This window comes from Meriones unguiculatus, chromosome 9 (assembly GCF_030254825.1).
Source record: "Meriones unguiculatus strain TT.TT164.6M chromosome 9, Bangor_MerUng_6.1, whole genome shotgun sequence".
NCBI classification, from domain to species: Eukaryota; Metazoa; Chordata; class Mammalia; order Rodentia; family Muridae; genus Meriones; species Meriones unguiculatus.
Window position 1 is genome coordinate 74,128,839 of NC_083357.1, and position 19,064 is coordinate 74,147,902.

Below are 19,064 nucleotides of genomic sequence, written 5' to 3' on the forward strand. Positions count from 1 at the left end.
GGTGTGATGACTCAGTGGTTAAGAGCACCTGCTGCTTTCTCACAGGATCTGAGTTCTCAATTACTTTTAAGCCCAGCTCCAGGGTACACACACACACACACACACACACACACACACATATATATATACTTGTATTATATATTTATATGTATGTTGGCCTTTTTTGAACAGTTTATCCAGACCTCAGACCATCCTAAACCCTGTTCAAAAGGGGTCCTCTTTCTCTTCCATCTCCCTTCCTCCTCCTCTCTCTCTGAGGATTAACTTAGAGCCTCACATACTAGACGAGCACCCTTGCTTTGATATGAATGCCCAGTGCTCGCAGGCATATTTCTGCCCATTTGGTACCTTCTAGTCAAACAATACCTTCCCTCTGGCCTGTCACCACATCACTGCGATTCCTTTCATTCTGTACCCTCCATCGCCTCTTACTCAGCCTTGACCACCCTGTCTTCAGCAAGTAAGTTCGATCTTACACTGAGCCTCCAAAACATTCAACAGATATCTCTAACCACAGTTTTACATAGCAGAAAAAAATTTCTTCATCCCTGACAATTTCTAAAGCAGTAAGGAGGCCATATGTTAAGCTCTATTTCGATTGGCACCGGCTGAGGTTGTCGTATGTGAATGCCTTTCGGTGAGATTTATATTCTTTTTATTCCCAGCATTCTCTCAACAATTTGTAATGTCTTACCATCTAATGTAAAGCGTGCCATTCACTCTTGTTCGATAGGCTGGCTTTTCTGTAAGACCCATCTTTTTTCTCATTCATTAATAATATTTATACATATTTATCGGTACAGTATGGTGATTTGATAAAAGAATGCAATGCATGATAATAAACTCATAAGAAGCTCTCCTGTCTCTTCAGTTGTTAATTATCTTTTAGTGTTATACATTTTGTATCATTTTCATTTCTCTTTGTTTCTCCTTCAACTCCCCCTATGTCCCCCGCTCCCTCCCAAATTCATGCCTTCATCTCCTTTAAGTATAATCATTGCATATAGATATATATATGAAATGTGAGTACAGCCTGAAGAGCCCCTGTAGTATTGTCATATGTATTTGTGTTTGGAGATTACTACTTGGAAATGGGTAACCTATCACAGGGCTCACCTCTAAAACATATTGGTTCTTCCTCTCTGAGCAGCCATTAACCACCAGTATCCCTGTATCTAGGAGTAGTGCCTCGCGAGAGTTCCCTCGTTCACATTGGCATGTAAACTGGTATTGTCATTGTGCAGATCTTCCTTTAGGCTACCATACTGTTGTGATTGTAAGTATAGCTTCCCTGTCAAAAACAGAAGTATCTCATAGCAGACCTGTGGTCCTCTAGCTCTTATAATCCTTCCGCTCCCTCTTCCACTGTGCTCCCCAAGACTCTATTTTGTATTGGTGCTGTATTTATTAGGGCACCCCACAGTCATTTGCTCTCTACATTTGGACCAGTTGTAGTTTTCATAATTATTTTTATATTGCTATTAAAAAGGAAGCCTGTTTCATGAGGTATGAGTGACACACTCACCTGTAAGTACAAAAATAAGTATCTAGAATACAGTTTGGAATTAACTGGTTTAGGATAATGGCAGCATTAGGGTCTTCTTTAGGAACTATGGTTTCATCAGCTAAGAGTGGTTAGCTAATTTTACAGTACCAGGTATGAATCTCTTCCTATTGAGCAGGCCCTTAAGTTCAGTTAGATTCCTATTGGTCACTCCCATTAGTGACCCATCAAGGTGCCACTATTGTATCTGTTGGGATATTGTGCTATGCTTGTCATTATTGTGTCCCCTAGGCTGTACGGCTGGGTAAAACTATTGATCATTTTTCTTCCTTGGCAGATTGCAAAGCACTTTCAGATATTATGAAAGCTAGTCCTGAGGGACAAAGCATCCAACTTAGTTCCAGTTCAATTCCTCTAAGTCCTGTGTCCAAAGCATGTGGTGTCTTCAGAAATATGGACATCTATCCAAGTTCTGAGAGACAGTGAAGAGCAGTGGCAATAGCCTATATTGTTTTAGAAGTCTCTTTGACTCTTCTGACCAACAAATCCAAGCAGGGGGTTCCCATGTCTGGCACGAGGTGGGTGTTAGATAATATATATTGTTCCTGAGGGGAGCATTATCACCCCATTTGGTATAACTCATATGAACATGTGAGTTATATGTAAACATATCTTCCCCTGGCTTTTATAGCATCCTTGGTGTTACTTCTCCCTCCCCTTTCCTTTCTCTTCTTCTGTATCATGGTCCTCCCCTTCCCAGTTGAATTCTTTTTTCCTGTTTCCCCCTTCATGATGCTTGTGCCCTACTGTACTGGCTAGAGCCCCTTCACCTCCCGTGGGGTGTGCAGCTCATCGCCATCACATGCTCCCTGCCATTATGTCTTGCTTCACCACAGGCCCAAAGCAACAAGGCCAAGTGACCTTTGACTGAAACAATGACACCATAAGCCAAAACACATCGTTCCTCCTTTTACGTCTGTCTCCCCATGTGTCTTAGCACAACATAATTCTGGTTTTTGGTTTTGTCTTGTTTTTATGTTTTGATTTGTGGCCCTCACACACAGTCTGTCTCAGGGAATTTTCAACACCACGATGAGAATGCCTGGTCTCTGATTCTTGAATGAAATGTTGTCACATGTCTTTTAGGCACATTGTACTGTAGTGTGGCTCAAATCAGGTATGTTATAAATAAAAATGCCACACACAACAGATCTGGTATGAAGAGATTTATCGTACAGACTTTGAGGAGAAAGAGACAGAGACAGAGAGTGGATAAGAGAAGAGAAAGAGGGGGATGGTGCTCCCCCACAAAAAGTCAGAGAGAGCAGGGAAGGGGAGAGAAACCAAGGCAGATAGATTATATCTGGAGCTCCTGGCCCAGGTGAGGACATAGGACGCAGGTGGTGACATAGGACATTGTCAGATCCCTAAAGGCTCCTAAGGGCAGGCAAGTTGAATTGCCTGCACAGCATAACAAGGTCTTTTGTTGTTTGCTTCCTGTCTGGATGACTGAGAAAATTTGGCAGTGAAGACCTCCATCTATTACTGTATGTAGTCTGTTCTTTATACCTTCAGCTATAAAGGCCCTGTGGTAGGTGAATATATGTTTATAGTTGTTATGTCATCTGCTGAGTTGTTTTATCAATATATGATGACTTTTTTGTCTGTCTTTGCACTTTTTATTTAAATTCTTCTCTATCTGGTGTGAGTATCGTAGTCCCACTTTGCTTTTGGTTTCCATTTGTGTGCCATGTATTTTGCCAACCTTTCACACTGAGTCTACAGCCAGTGGCATGAGAATTTTTTCTGATGTTTTTTTTGGGGGGGGGCATCATGTAGTTACATCTTAATATTTGGCTTTATTTTGTTACAGTTGTTTGATCTATTTGGTCAGTCTGTGCATTTTGATGGGTGAATTTAATCCATTTACGCGCAGTGTTGTTGAATATAAATTATGAATGCCCTCTCTCATTTTTTAAATTGCTTCCTGCTTGTTGTGTATATTCTTTGTTTAGGGTTCCTGCTTATTACTTACCTTTGTAGTTTGGTAGCTTTTTCTGGCATGCTAATGTTTAAATCCCTTTCCCTTTTATGTAACTATTCTTCAACTGAGTTTCATGTGCCTGTGTGTTTTCATGAAGGTAGTTGTCATGTTTTTGTTTCTAGTATTCCCATAAGCATATCCTAGTGATAAGTTCTGTATTTTCCCTAAAAGATTATTGGGTGCAGTAATCTTGGCTGGCAGAGGTCTTTGAGGGGGTATTCTATTGTTTTCTTTTTCTTTCAGGACTTTGGTTATTTCATCCATTGTTTATAGCCTGTAAGGTTTCTGCTAAGAAACCTGTTGTAAATCTAATGGTGACTTCCTGATATGTGACCTGAGCTTTGTGCTCACTTCTTTTGCTATCTTTATCAGTTTTGTAAGTTTACCATCTTGTCTATAATGTTTTGGTGAAGTATATTTTGTTGTTGTTGTCTGTCTGTTTTGTCAACTCCAGTTAACTCCATTAAGTTTCTTATAGCTGAATAACTGTATCTCTGAGAATTCAAGAAAATTTCTGCTTTTACTTCATGAAATAGGCCTCCAATGTTCTTTTCCTTCTGGAGTTTCTACTTTACTCTTTCTTTGCGTCACCTGTCTTGTACCTTGTGAAATTTCCTTAGCATAATTATTTTGTATTCTTTTCATAGATTTTCTTCAAATTGGGATCTATTTCAGGAGAATTCCCGTGTTCCTTTGGAGGCAGTGTGCTGCTTTTTCTGTTTTGTACATCCCTATACCAATGCCTATGCATCTTGTGAAAGAACTGCCTCTTCTAATTTTATGGAGTAGTTTATATATAAAAGTATTTTTTTATTTACATTGGATGTATGGTGCCAGCTGAGTAGGTCTTTTGGCTTTATTATGGGTGTTCCCAAGTGTGTAATCTGTGTGTGATTTGTTTGGCGATGGTGATGTTAGCAACGTCTGTTGGATCTCAGTGATCTAAATTACAGTGATTCATGAAAATAGTTATATGACTTTGCATTTCAAGTGTGTTCCTTGGGCATCACAGTGTAGAACACTTACGACACTGGGACCTGTTATGGCGGCTGCCATAGTCTTAGTGATACGAGATGTAGAATGGACTGTCCTAGATCCTAAAATATGTACAAGGAAGAACAGGGATGTAAGCAAAAATAGTCCCTGAGCCATATAATATGAAGGAGTCCCTCACTAGGCCCTTTAGGATAAGTACAGGAGATTCCTCGGCCTAAGAAAACAGCTCTCACAGTTTGAGTCACTGGATAGAAAAGGACCTTCTCTGTTTCCCATAGGATGAGCACAGTGATACATGCCGCTGGTAACTCCAGCTTCATGGTGTAATCCTCAGTTGTTCTTGGCCTTGTAGTACTGTATCTGCTCCTCTGCATCCGTAGAACTTGGATGGTCTTCTGTCCCAAGAGACAAGTACAGATGATGCCAAGGCTTTGTCCTCGTATCTATGGCCAACATCTATGGTGATTATGGTGTGGTTCAGCCAGGCCTACCACACAACTTTAATCCAAGAGCTTTTTGTACACAGGAGTTAATAAAGTTAACCCTACATCAAGAATCAGAGCAAGAAACCAACTGACAAGAGATTAAAGAGTAGGAGAGACTTTTGAGTTGAAGGGAATTTAAAACAGCACATGTAAGAAGAGGCAGTTTTTACCTGGACAGTAATAGAGGACAGGTTGTAGAGAGAGAACTCAGTGAAGACTGAATTGAGCCAGAGAATGAGAGGGCGAAGATTGCTGGAGTTAGTTTGAGGCCAAGGCGAACAAGTCAGAGGCCGAGAGAGAAACCAGGTTGAGAAACTCAGCTAGAAGAGGAGTTTGGGCCAGAACAGCTGAGTTGAGCCAGCCAGCTATGAGCTCAGTAAGAACATGGGGGAGCTTATTTAAGCAGTAAGTCCCAGAGGCTGAAAACTATCTAGGTTAGATTGTACCAAGGCTAGAAGCTTTAAGCCTCCAAGACAACAACTGTAACAGGCAAATAAAAGTTACTTTTACAGTTTGGACTCTGGACTTTGGGAGGGTCTGTGTGAGTTCCTTCCTTGCGGCAGCCAGACAGCTCACAGTCTGATCTTAAACCCTTCTTAGGACCAAAGAATTCTGAAGTTGCCCCACTTTTACAATGGGGGTTGTTGATAATTTGCGGCTTACCTTTTCCTTACAATATAGAGTGCCCCTGCCTCCCAGCCAGTGACCTGGTGTTAAAGCTGCAGTTTGCTCCATTCTCTAGGGTGCCATTCTGACTTGCATTTTATTTAGGGGTCCAACAGTCTTCCTTGCTGATTCCCACCATTCTCGTTCAACTACTCGCCTCAAGATACAATTTTCTCTTTGCTGCTCTGGCACTTACCCATAGCAAGGCTGAGCACAAGGGTGCATTTGTTCGACTATGTTGGCTCTCCCTCAAGGGGAGAGAGCTGTCTTGCCAGTTAGCATCTTTCTTCCAACAAGACTCAACTTCTCTATAGTGATTATACATCCTTGCAAGCTATCGAATTTCTATTATATCACTTTCTATTTCAAGTAATAACTCAATAATGGGAAGATATGGAGTTAAATCTTTAACTTTTAGAAGGCCATAAAAATAAGTCCATGTGTGTATAGCTCTTGTTCAATTCCTCATTGCTTAAAAAACAAACGAAAAAACAATCTCCTAGGTTTGCCTTACCTTTCCCCACTTCTTGTGCACAAGAGTCCCTTTCTACTGAGCTTAAATACTCCACCTACACCTCTGCCTCAGTTTCTCAGCACATCCTCCTGTCTGTGTTCACTCAGTTATTCACATAGTCAGCCTGGTGGAAGCTTTGACACATCCCTCGAATGTTCAGGTTTAGCATATTACCATGGCGACATTCAGACACAGCCTTTGTGAACGGATGTGTTGGTTTTGTTCCAGTTAGTAAAAGTCCGAGGTAGTTTTGTCAAATTTGCCACTCTTAAAGAGTGTCTTTGTTGTATGGGAACAAAGTTAGGAGCCTATTACTAAACAAATAATTTTAAGATTGTATCTGCATACCGAAGAGGAAGCAATGGCCTGTTTTGTAGAGTTTAAGAAATGGGTGGGGGCTGGTTTATTACAGTGCGCAGGGTCTACATAAACAACTGCATGGCTTTTGTGTTTTAACCTGATAGGAAATCAACGTGCTGACGGTTGCCTTGGTTAACCAAGACCGAGAGAACAACACGGAGAAAAGAAGCCAAGGCTTGAAATCCGAGAAGGAGGCCCTACTTATAGGTAAGCAAAGTCTCTTCTCACCGTTCCTTTGTAGAAATCCTCCCCAGAGAACCAACCTGGCCAACAGTTCAGTAACTCGCTTCAACTGTGTCGACAGGCCGAGCAGCCAAACCTCCCCATCGGAGGTCAGGCTTGCTTTATCAACATTACACAATGTGCATTCCAAATGAGTGTCAGACAGACCGGCAAGAGGTCGCCTCTCACCTGGAACTGAAAACATTAGGCAGTTGTCAGACAGAAAACCGGGTTCAAGAAAATAGGTTCATTTGCATCTCTTGTGTTATAAATCTGAACTTTAAAATTTCAAAAGAGCTTCGTTTTGGTGTTGTCCAAAAGTCCATAAGCCATGCCAGGCTTTTAAGCAGTTTTTAGCCTGGAGATGAGCTGTCTTTAGCAGAGACTCCATCTCAATGTCAGCCCCAAGGCCAGACCTCTAGTGCTGATTAGTAATTATTGGGTAATTATTAGTAATTATCCAGAGTAATGTTGTTAGGGTAATCAGGAAAGTCTAAACCAGTTTCTCACATCATGTGGATCCATTTAGCCAAGATGAACAAGAGATGCTGGCCCCGAAGGAAGGGAAAGAGAAAGGAGTTTTGCTATTCACCTGAAACACCCACTTGCCCCACAAGGCCCAGCCAGGTTGGCTTTTGCTTTGTCTAGACTGAGACAGACCTGTTTCCTGTTTCTTCAATCTTTATCCAATTGATCCAGGCAGGGTTCTCAGTCTCTCAGGAAAATGTTCTTTGGGGTGGTATGTCGGTAATGTGCTTGGGGGCCCACCTTAGAAAACCCTTCCCAACCCAAGAAGAAAGGGATCTGCTGTCCTTAACCTGGGACACACAACCTCGGTCCAGACTGCGCCTTGGTAGAGACTCACAGCATGGGGTGCCAGGTTCCTCCAGGCTCCTCTGCAGCGTGGTTAATGGTGAGGATCGAGGCCACGGTACAGAAGAGGAGGACCGTTCTCCCCCAGGTCATTATCTGGCAGAAGCAACATCTTCTAAATATTGCATCGGCTTTCTCCTGAAAGATGACAGGTTCACTGAGGCCTGCAGGAGCCAGCACAAGAGAAATTAAATTCAAAAGATAGTCCAAACTTCATCCATCACATATAGATTTTTCAACTACGGGGTTATTGAATATGACACCAACTTAGAGATACTCCAAGGAAAACCAATTATTTTTTTTCTCTCTGATGATATACAGCTGTAATAATATGCCATGCAAACGTCTCAAAAGACATGCTGATGTACTATCATTTCCAGGAACCCAAAATGAGCCCATATATAGCTATTAACTGGCTTTCTCTCCCTTCAGAAAATATTTCCAACTCTGATAACCATTTGTTTTATTCAGTGTGACTGAGATATGACTGTTGCCCCTACAATGCTTTGAGTATATAACAAAATTCATAATGATCTGTAGAAAACTTTCTAGACGTGTGATTAATATTGACCACTTGCAGGGTTTTAAAATTTAGAGCAGGCCTCTACATGAATTTCTATACTTAAGAACATCAGTATCTTCAAAGAAGTATGCACAGCAGACTGAATGTTCCCCTCAGAGTTCATCTTTGGAGCCAAACTACTTATAAACTGGGGATTGGAGTGAAACAGGACTGCATTAATCTCAAAACAGTATATGAGAACCTTTCTACAAAGGAGGCTGGAGAGTTTAGTATTTGATCAATATAAACAAAGGAGTGATTTTTTTTTCAACTCCATATTGTATTTTCACCTTCTTCTCATGATGGCTTGACACAAGCTATGACTTCCTCCTCAAACCCACCCTCTGAATAGCCACATTTATATTCTTATAAAATTCAGAATTAAAGCAGAGCAATCCTTCTGACTCCCCACAAGGTGCTGTGATGGAGATGTATCTCCAAGCTGAGCAGTGGATCCGGTGCCTTGCCTGTTATTAAGTAATGCCCCCACTGTCTTAGTCAGCATTCATATTGCTCTGGTGATACGCCTTGATAAAAGTCGCTTAAGGGAGAAAGGACTTATTTTGGCTCACAGTTTTGAAGTTCCAGTCCATCATGGTGGAAGACTCATAGGAGCAGGAATGTGCAGCAGCTGGTCACATGGTACCCACAGACAGGAAGTGGAGAGAGAAGAAGTCATGTGCTCAGCTTACTTTCTCCTTTTCTATTCTTAAATAATGTTTTATTAATTCTTAATTTAATACCATGTCTCTTGATCATACTCACCACCCACTCTTGCTCTAACTCCTTCCAGATCCGCCCCCATGTTTATTTGTTTGAAGAGTCTGTCTTGCAGCAGCTCTCTTGGTCCCCTGGCTCTTGCAGTGTTTTCATCCCATCTTGCATGACATTTCCAACGCCTTAAGTGTAGAGGGTGTGTTGATAATGTGTTGATCAGGGGGTAGTTATTCCATGGTCATTCAATTTCTCCATTTCGAACAGGTATGGCTTTCTCTAATGATTTTAGTCTACTGCAAAAAAAAAAAAAGAAAAACAAACCTCCTTGATGAGGGAGAGGGCTACACTTAGCTGTGGTGTATGGCTACAAGTGTTTACATTGCAGTTAGAAAGTATACTGGTTTAGGAAAGTGGCAAGTAATGGGGTCTCTTCTAGGCTCCATGTCCTTAACAGCCACAAGTACTTGACTAAATATACAGAGCCAAGGATGTTAAGTCCTAGGAGGCAGCTATTGGTTACTCCAGGAGACAGTGCCACGGTTGCCTCTCTCACAGTGCCATGTTGGCCATTGTTGTGTTATGTTGTTATCACAACTGGATAGGACCATTGGTTGGCTGCACTTGTGCTAGCATGCTTGCATGGCTTCTTCTGATACTATGAGAATTAGTCATCAAGGAGGAGGCTTCCGGGTCAGAGCTAGATTGATTCCTCCAAATTCTGTGTATGAAGTGTGTTGGATATTCAGCAACAGGGTCGTACCTTCTTTTCCTAGGGTAACTGCAATTGTCTGGGGAGTCTCTTGAACTCCTGTGACCATTTAAAACCAGGAAAGTTTTCCACACCTGACACTGGGGTTTTTGTTACTCTGTGGGAATCACAGCATCATCAGCCCAATTGTCATAGCTTCAATTAAATGTGTGTATGTGTGATTTTAAGTAACCACAAAGTAATATAAACCTTGTGGATTTTTTTCAAACATACTTACTGTTATTTATTTTCTACTCCTTCCCTCTTCTTCTGTGTTACCTTTCCTCTTTCCCCCACAGATAAGCCTGTCCTATCCATTTTTCCCATTTCCCCTTCATAGTATCCCAGTCCTACTGTTCCCTTTCCTGATGTTCCCAACCCCACCCAGATGTTACTGCCACAGTCCCATTTTACTTTTCTGGTATCTGCAAATATTGTTGGTTGTCAAAATGTTCCACATCTGGGAACATTTATAAATATGACAATATATTCAGGCACCCCAACACCCTCTTTCACATTAATTTTATGTGGGATATGAAACAAATTTCAGCTGCCTGGGAGTGAAAGACGATTTAAGTGAATGGGGAAATGTGGTTAGAGCTTGCAGAGTAAGGAAATCCTAGTTACCTGTGGTCATTTGTATGACAGGCTCACTGACCGAAGTAAGATCTGTCCATCCTCAGGACCATTTTGTAAAACCAGAGTCTTTGTTTCATTTATTTATTTTATTGCTAGTATATATCATAAAGGATTGGTAGGATTTTATTGCAAATCCTTTTCCACCTTGGCAACCCCTGATCTTTGGAGAATTAAACCATTTCTGCCAAACTGTTTCCCTGACAATTAATGAGGATAGGGGACCGTGCCCCAACCCAACTAAAAGGATCAACACCTTAGAAAATACTTTATTATTGCAACCTCTAGACTATTTGCTTTGATGTCGGACTTTGTGAAGCTAAGTTTATATATAAGTGAGCCTTTAAATTTTTACCTTTATGGGGGTTCTGCAGTAGTATTTTATGTTTCAGAGCTCTGCGTAACCATATCCTCACCCAGCTCGACCGTGCTGTCTGTGTCAGAGTGCCTATTCCATTTCAGGTATGGCTCACAGGTTGGGTCTGGCATACCCTGGAGTTGTTTGGGATAGAATGAGTCAGTACTTTTGACCAGGGACCAAAGTTTTGTGCCTCTAATCCAGAAATTTCTGGATACTGTCCTATAAGAGAATAGGTCATTTTATATCACTTTATCTTCTTACTTTTGGATACTAAACCAATAGATTTCCAACCACAACTGTGATTGGCACCCTGACAATGCTCTTTGTTGTAGTTGGGAGTTTCTGTTGCTGTAAAAACACACCACAGCCCAAAACAGCTTGAAGATGAAAAGGTTTATTTTACCTTTTAATTCTTAGGTTATACTCCGCCAGTGAGGGAAGTCAGGGCAGGAGCCTGGAAGCAAGAACTGACGCAGGCGTCATGGGAAAACACTGGTTACTGGCTTACTCAGCCTGCTTTCTTGTATGGCACAGGACCACCCACGGTGGGCGGGGCTGTCCACATCAGTCAGGAATCAAGGAAAAAAAAAACGAACAAACTTGCCCACAGGCAGTCTTACATATTTTCTCAATTAAGATTCCCTCATCCAAGATACATCTCTGTGTGTGAGACAAGTTAACAAAAAAAAAAAAAAAAAAAAAAAACAATCAGGACACTACTCAGCATTGTGAATCTCACACAGATGCTGTCCAACCCCTCCTCACTGTTTGAGCTGGGTGCTGAGTATATGTAGCTTTTCCTCCAGCCTTCCTGGTCATGAGAACCATCAGGTTCTTAATGATCGGGCAAAAGGTATGTTGCCACCATCCCGACTCCTCTCCAGGCCAGGATCTGTACATGCCATAAGTTACTCAGAGACTCCTCACACCACTGCTCCCATTGTTGTATCCCTGGCTCGTGCGTGTACCCTGGGTTAAAATCAGAATGCTCCACTAATACCTGGGTTGTTGGGGGGGGAGAGAAATATGAAAATGAAGTTGAACGCAAAGACACTGCATTTATAGAACGTTGGACGATAACTTTTTGGTGCCCCCGTTAAACAGAGTGAGGCTACAGTGAGGTGGTATTTGAGAAAAGTGATCTGAAGAGTGTTTCTCAGTGAAAGCTACTGACCACAAAAAAAATGAGGTAGTGACCTAAATCTTGTTTCCGAAGTACAAATGCCCCTCTTAATAAGTCGGAAAACATTTGCCAAGAGCTTCCTCTAGGACAGTGGTTCTCAACCTTCCTAATGCTGTGACCCCTTAATACAGCTCCTCATGTTGTGGTGACCCACCCCCAACCATAAAACTATTTTGTTGCTCCTTCATACCAGCAACTTTGCTGCCATTATGAATCTTAATGTATATATCTGATCTACAGATGGTCTTGTGATACCATACTCCAATGGCGACATCACACCACAGCCAAGCAGCAGATGGTGGCAGGAGGGCCTCTTCCTTCAACATAGTTACAGAGAATGAGACAAAGGCATTTATCAACAATGAAACATAGTGTACAGTAAAGCCAGAAACAGAGAGAAGATTAACATAAGTTCTAGATTCTTGTCCAGAGAAAGTAAGTCGAGCTGGTCCTAAAATTGTAAAAGCTTCTGCTAGACAAAGAGGAACATTTTTGAGGACATCTCAGATGCAGGGAACAGTCCACTGAGAGGCCCATATAATCTCTGAAGGCTTTAGTTGAGAAACTAAGAAGAAAAGTAGAAGGAAGGCTCAGGTAAGACCGTGCTTTGTGTTGACTTGCACAAATCAAAGCCTCTTAGGATCTCAAGTCACTGAGAACCGTCAGCCTGAAACACCGTTGCTCGCCCTCGGCATTTCCTTCCTTTCTCCCACCTGCATACACTCTTCAGCTGCCAGCAGGTTACTGCCACCCAGGCCTGAGGACAGCTTGGTCGGTGGGGGGGGGGGGTGTGCATGGCTCCTGGCTGGCTCTCCGTTCACTGTCCACAGAGATGAGTGATGGACTTCAGTATAAAGCAGGGTGCCTTTGAGGCTGGGCCACACTCAGGCCACATTCTTGCACTCAGTTCCCGGCAAAGACGCGGCCGTATTTGGAGATGTGGCTTTTTATTTGCAGATCTAGGGTCATCAAAGATCCCTGGATCTCTCCAACTCTAGGTAGCCGTTAGGGCCCAGGGTCTCCTGAGGTTTCCTGGGAGACATTCAGCAGCTGGTACAGGCACAGGAAAAGCTAATCTAGCCACAGGGTCAAAACCTCGAGGACAGTTTAGAATGAAAACTCCAAGCAAGTCCAAGGAAGGAGGTGTCTGTTCTGGTAGAATCCCACTCTACATTCTACCTAGAAGAGAACAATGTGCTGATAAAAGTGAGGTACAAATTGCTGTTTCATTCTCATCAGATAACCAGTGTACCTTTAAAGCGCAGAGTTCACAGGAGTGGAATGGTTGGCCCTTAACAAGCACGGTCCCCCAATCTCTCAAGTGGACTGAGGGCTCAACCATCTGAGTAGTCTAGGGCAAGAGGTGTGCCGTTGGCGCTGCTACCCTAATTGCCAATAGCTGTAAAGTTACAAGGTCTGACCCACTCACTCCCCTGTAATCTGTGAGAACCACTGGGAAAGCCAGGTCACCCGACAGACATCCTGTAGGTAGACGGAGGACCATATGGTCCACGTACAGAGATCAGCTGTATCATCTTATACCTGGAAAAGAGGAGGGAACCTGCCTTGACTTCTGCAACCAAGGGCTTCTTTTCCTGCCCAAACATAGTCTCTTCAGAGCACTGTCACCTCCACGGCCTCTATTCCTTTCTGCCGAGCTCTCCAGCCTCCTCGGGAACTGAACATGCAGGTTTTTAATTCGACCTGTCAGCTGTGCTTGGCATGGTTGGATTCAGATGGTGAGCCTCTACACACACTTTCTTTTCCTGGCCATCAGGGTACCACCGCTCTTTCTCTTCAGTCACTTCATCTCGTGTCCCTCCTTTACTGAGGTTTCCTTAACTTAGTCTCTACATCTCCGGATCCTTGAGTTCAGTCTCAAGCTCCAGTTTTTGTCTTCTGCAACATTTAGAATTACTCCAAGGCCCTGACTGGCAAATGAGGCTCTCCTCCACACGTGAGCCGCGACCCTCTTCAGCTAGCTCTGGTATAGCCCGCAGGGGTTTTGTACTCACCACAGAGTACATAGACTTACTGCAGGCTCAGTCTGCTAGGCTCCTTCACACATCTCCCACTTGGAAGCTCTTACTCTCTCAAAGATGGCTGCATTTGGCCTTGGTCACCGATTTTCTCTCTGTTAGGCCTATCACCATGTGAAAAATATTTTTTTGTTAGTCTCATATTTGTGTTTACCAAATATGTTGTTCATCTAGACTGAGAATCCATATGAATGTCCTTATTTTTTTTTTTCTGTCTTACATGATGCTGTGCCCCCCACCTTGGTGTCATATTGCCACCACTTAACAGAGCTGAACAGGTGCGGGGCGTTGGGGGAAGCTAGTGCTGTTTGGTTAATTCAGACACTACCAGCGTAGCCTTAGTGAGGGTTGAGAACAAGGATGAAATAGATGGTCCTGATGGAATGCTTTTATGTAGGCTGCCAGAATGGGCCCTCCAAAGGAGATCTGCTGCTCCTCACTCGGAGCTGGTTTACATTCTCTCAAGTGGATTCTAGGGCTCCGTAAAAAGCCCAGTAGGACAACGTCTGCTCCTCTTATCCCACTTAGATTGTCGGCCTACAAACCACATCTTGCGCTCTTGGGAACACGTTCTTAAGCAGGGAGGCCTGCTGCCGCTGCACAGAAATAGGCAGAGCAGCAGAGCCCGTCCCATTTGCAGCCCACCTGTTCCGCATCAGCTAAGCCTCAGTTCCAAGCACGGAGGCAGCCCCCAGAGCACCAGAAACGAGTCTCCCTGTGGGGACGTGCTGGTGCTTTTCGTTAACTTTGGAGTTAGAACTACCCACCCCTCCCCTCCCCCTTTTCAAGAGAAACTTTCTTTTTCCTTTATTTTGCTTTATTCTTGGCAATTCCAAATATATATATATGCTGAAATACGATTCTATCCATCCGGCCCCATTTCCCATCTCTAACTCCCCCCACACACACACATTCCTAACACAACCTCTTCTTAACTTCCTGTTATTTTTTTTTTCGACTGGTTGTTTAGCATTCATGCATGTGTGTACCTCTCTAAGTTTATCCGCTCTGTGCTGCATATGTGTGGATGTGAGCCGGCCATCCGCTGGAGCGTTGGAAGCCTTCCAGTGGCCAAGACATCAAAAAATAACGATCCTCTTCTCCCTGGCCACTGCCTACTGCTCATAGCTCCTCAGTAAGGGGTGGAGCCTGCCTGTCACCCACCCCCATCTCTGCCAGGATTTGGGCTGGCATCTAAACGCTTGCACCCATAGACCTGGGCTGTTCCCCACCTTTGTCAGATAAGCTGCTTTCTGCTGTGAGCAGCTCTCAGTGGAGAGACACCTAAAGGGTCAGAGCTCTGAGAGTGAGGGACTGAGTTCTAGGCTTAAATGGGACTTTTATATCAAACCCTTTCCCAAGGTTCAGGGACACTGTAGAAGTGGAAGCCGGGGAAGGGGGAGAGGATGTAAGAGCCAGGGGGTAGGAAAGAAACTAGGAAATGCTGTCTTTTAGACATGACACAGCGATCATATGAAAGAATTCAGAGCAGCTGCGGCTGCCTGCACACCTCCCGAATGGAAAAGCTGGCCCTTTTCCATTCCAGGGAGCAGCCCAGTTCCTTTCAAGAGACTTCATTTACTAAGCTTCCCCCTCAACTTTCTCTTGATTTTTAAAATAAGAAAAACCGAGCCTACAGAACATAGGAAGTGCATTTTCTCAAGCGGTCACTTAAGGTTGTTAAAATCACCCTCATCACCTATGGATGGTCCCTATTATGTCATAAAACTGTAATTCAGGAAAAGAAAGATCTGCACAGACTCAGAATCAAGGGAGTGGGCTCTCTGTGTCTCGGAACAGGCAGCCTCAGCATACAGATATTTCAGCCTGATGGAGATTGAACTGTTGCTACCCACCATCCTCATGCAAACCTATATGAACAAATCTCAAAAGACGGTAATCAAGAGTGCTCGTCTAGGTCCTGTCCTTGACACCTGGCTGCCACTTATCCATGAGCATCCCACACATGACAGAGGAAAACAGAGGGACAAGCACCACCCCCAATCCGTTCAAGGCCCGTGCAAATGTCGGGTGGCCTCCTGCTTGGGCAGTGCCTGCCCTGAAGACACTTGAGGCAGGGGACCTCTAACCAGCATCAGTTCTCACAGGACAGAGCATGGGAGCTGTGATACACCTCACACCTGCCGAAAAGCTTCCGAGTGTCCATCTGAGCTTGACCTTGCGGCAAAAAGCAGCACACAGCCCAAACTCCCTCACTGTTTTGCTTTTGGACCCGGGAGCAGGGAGGATGGGAAGGTCACGCTTTTCAGTTCGGTCCTGACACTAATATCCAGCCATTTGTCAGGACAACCAAGATGGAAAGCTTTCTGCAGAGCGCTTGCCCCCAGACCTGTGCAAATGATGATTGTGTGCGTCACAGTGGAGAAGAGGAGAGTTCCCAGCTCCATTTCCCCAGCACCCAGAGCCTGCGGAAGCAGCAGGAGTTGCATGGAGAGCGTGTTGGGATGTTGGGATGCTCTTTTCATAAGCAGCAACTATAATTACCAAGGATGCTAGAGGCAACGTGATCTCTGGCACAGCTGTCTAAGCCATTTTCAGAATACCAAGTCCACTGAAAGAAAAGATCATTTTTAACCTCCCAGAAACTACAATTTCAGATTGGTAAATCAAGGACCAACTTAGTAGTTGAACTGCTTCCGGGAGTCTTTGCTGAGAAATACCCCATCTATACATCATTCCAAAGCCTAGCCATGCTAACCACCCACATTCCCATCCGGTGAGACAGTGTATTCTCTTTGCCATGTCACTCTTGCTGTCTCGCAGGATGGCTCTGGTAGTGGGTGCTGGTTGAGAGGTGTTAGGAATGGTCCGACCCCGTGACTCAGCCTCACAAAAGCCGGTGAGGTTAGATGGCATTCGTTAACTGAGACTTCCCACTCTCCTCCAAATAACTTCCCATGTTTTGTCTTTTTTTTTTTTTTTCTTCTTCTTAATTCAGGCATCATATCAACGTTTCTTCACGTCCACCCTTTCGGAGCTAACATAGAGTATCTGTGGTCATACATGCAACAGCTGGACTCTAAGGTAAATCGTTTGGTTTGGTTTCGATTGAACTCTCATTGTTGGGATTTAGCACGTTGCTTGCTGGCTGCGGGTGGCTGCCGCATGAGCTATATGAGGACAGAGCCACCTCTCAGAGGACCTGGGGTTTTGGCAGACAGTTGTCATCTACTTGCCTTTGTCTTTATCGAGAGAAAAATCAGTTATTTAAAGTGACAGGGACTTGTCACTGTCAACGGACGCCAAAGTGCTTTGAAAAGCTTGTGAGAGATTTGAAGCTACAGATTGGCCTGAGAGCTTCAGAGACAAGAAGGAAGGCAATGCGAGGGTGGCCGATGAGGCGGGTTCCTTAGGCCATGTTCACCCAAGATTTCATGACAGAAATTACACAAGGAGGGGCCAAGAAATTCTATCAATAGATATTTTTAGCATTATTTTCTAAGTGTTAAAAACAACAACAACAAACACTGTTGAGTTATGCTGAGCTGTGCTCCTCAAGGGTCACACCCAGAATCAGACAACCTGTCATTTTTCTGAAGTTCTGCTTTCCGGTCTAAAAATTAGCAGTGTTTTCACCAAATGCAAAGAGTCGGGAGTCGGGGGGGGGGGGGGGACAGTGCAGTTTCTGTGTTAAGCTCAGGCGAACAAGCCGTGACCTTTACCAGGGCTGGCAGTGAGAGCCACGAGAGGGCTGGTGCCCTCAGCCTATGAGATAACCAGAGAAGTCACTGAGAGCCAGAGAAAAGTGCTGGAAAGACAGTGGAGATAAACAGAAGCGCCACCACCAGGCAGAGAAAAGTCCAGGAGCCTTGTCTGCAGTGTTAGCTAGGGCATCCTCTACATCCAGCGGTTAACACAGATTACAGGATTACCACACTGCACTCTCATTGGACGCCCATAATTTTTACCAGCTCCTGATCACAACGCTGCCGGAGCTTTATTAAGCAGACCTGATCCTTCCCCTTAAGAGAAATCATCTGGAACTTCAGGTAGTTCTTAGCCATAGATGTGCCTTTTTATGAAGGATGAACGGAGTCAGGCTTTAAACTTTTTAACATTCGTTTTATCCCTGCACATTAATTTGTAGGTGCGGGGGAGTTCAGTGTAGTGTCTTCCTAAATTCCTGCAGTGTGGGTTGATTGGCCCCCCTGTCATCCCCTTCCCAAGAGCTGGAACTCACTTCTACTTACACTAAGAGCTTGTTTCCAAATATGAGCAAGGACGCGGGGTACCTGCCTTCCTGTGCCGGCTAACTGCACTTAACGTAACGTGGAGATTTCACGCTTTAGAGATGAGCAGTCCTTTGGTACACACCTATTAATCTGTCAGTGGACACCTGGGCTGATGATACAGTATGACTATTATAGAAATTTTAATAGGGTCCCTGGGTAAGTATGTAATTATATCTCCTAACTGGGTTTCTTTGGGCAAATACCCAGAGTGGTATAGCTGGATCATGTGATAGGTCTGCTTTTAATTATTTTGAAATTTACTTTTATTTTACTTATGCGGTTGTTTGGTCTACATGTATGAACATGAGTGTGCAGGGTCTGCAGAGGCCAGGAGAGGGTGGAGCCCCACAGAACTGGGCTTAGGGATGGTTGCTAGCTACCATGTAGGAGCTGGGAAGCAAACACGATCCTCTGGAGGAACAGTTAATGAGTGTTCTGATCCACTAAGTCATACCTAGCCTATACATTTTATTTTATTTTATTTTATTTTATTTTATTTTATTTTATTTTATTTTTCTGGAAAAATCCATGATTTCCATGGTGGATGGACCGAAGTACATACCCACCAATATACAGCATATGAGTGTTCCTTTTCCCTACTTTCTTGCCAGCATTTTGTTAATTTTCTAAGTAGGGGAAGAGAGAATCTCCATGTAGTTCTGATTTGCATTTCTGTGGTGGCCAAGAGGGTTAAACACTTTTTATATACTGACCATTCACACTTTTTTTTTTGACAACTGTTAGTTCATATGCCCATTTACTGACTGAATAATTTCTCTTGATTATTGTTACATATTTACATAAATATAAGCACAACAGTCTGAGTCCATTTGCTGTTGCACCTATGCGTGTGTTTTTAGAATTGACCACTGGTGTTGAATAATCAGGGGCTCATTCTAAG

The 19,064-nt window shown here is 43.6% G+C and overlaps 1 protein-coding gene across 5 annotated transcripts in view; it reads left to right on the plus strand.

Moving 5' to 3' along the window:
• The window catches only part of Enox1 (ecto-NOX disulfide-thiol exchanger 1), a 560,948-nt gene that overhangs the window by 528,876 nt on the left and 13,008 nt on the right, over positions 1-19,064 (plus strand). For all 5 annotated transcript variants that reach the window (XM_060391472.1, XM_060391474.1, XM_060391473.1 and 2 more), the window contains 2 exons: positions 6,674-6,776; positions 16,870-16,955. In XM_060391472.1, the coding sequence (XP_060247455.1) occupies positions 6,674-6,776; positions 16,870-16,955 (189 nt within the window). The remainder of the gene's footprint in view (positions 1-6,673; positions 6,777-16,869; positions 16,956-19,064) is intronic.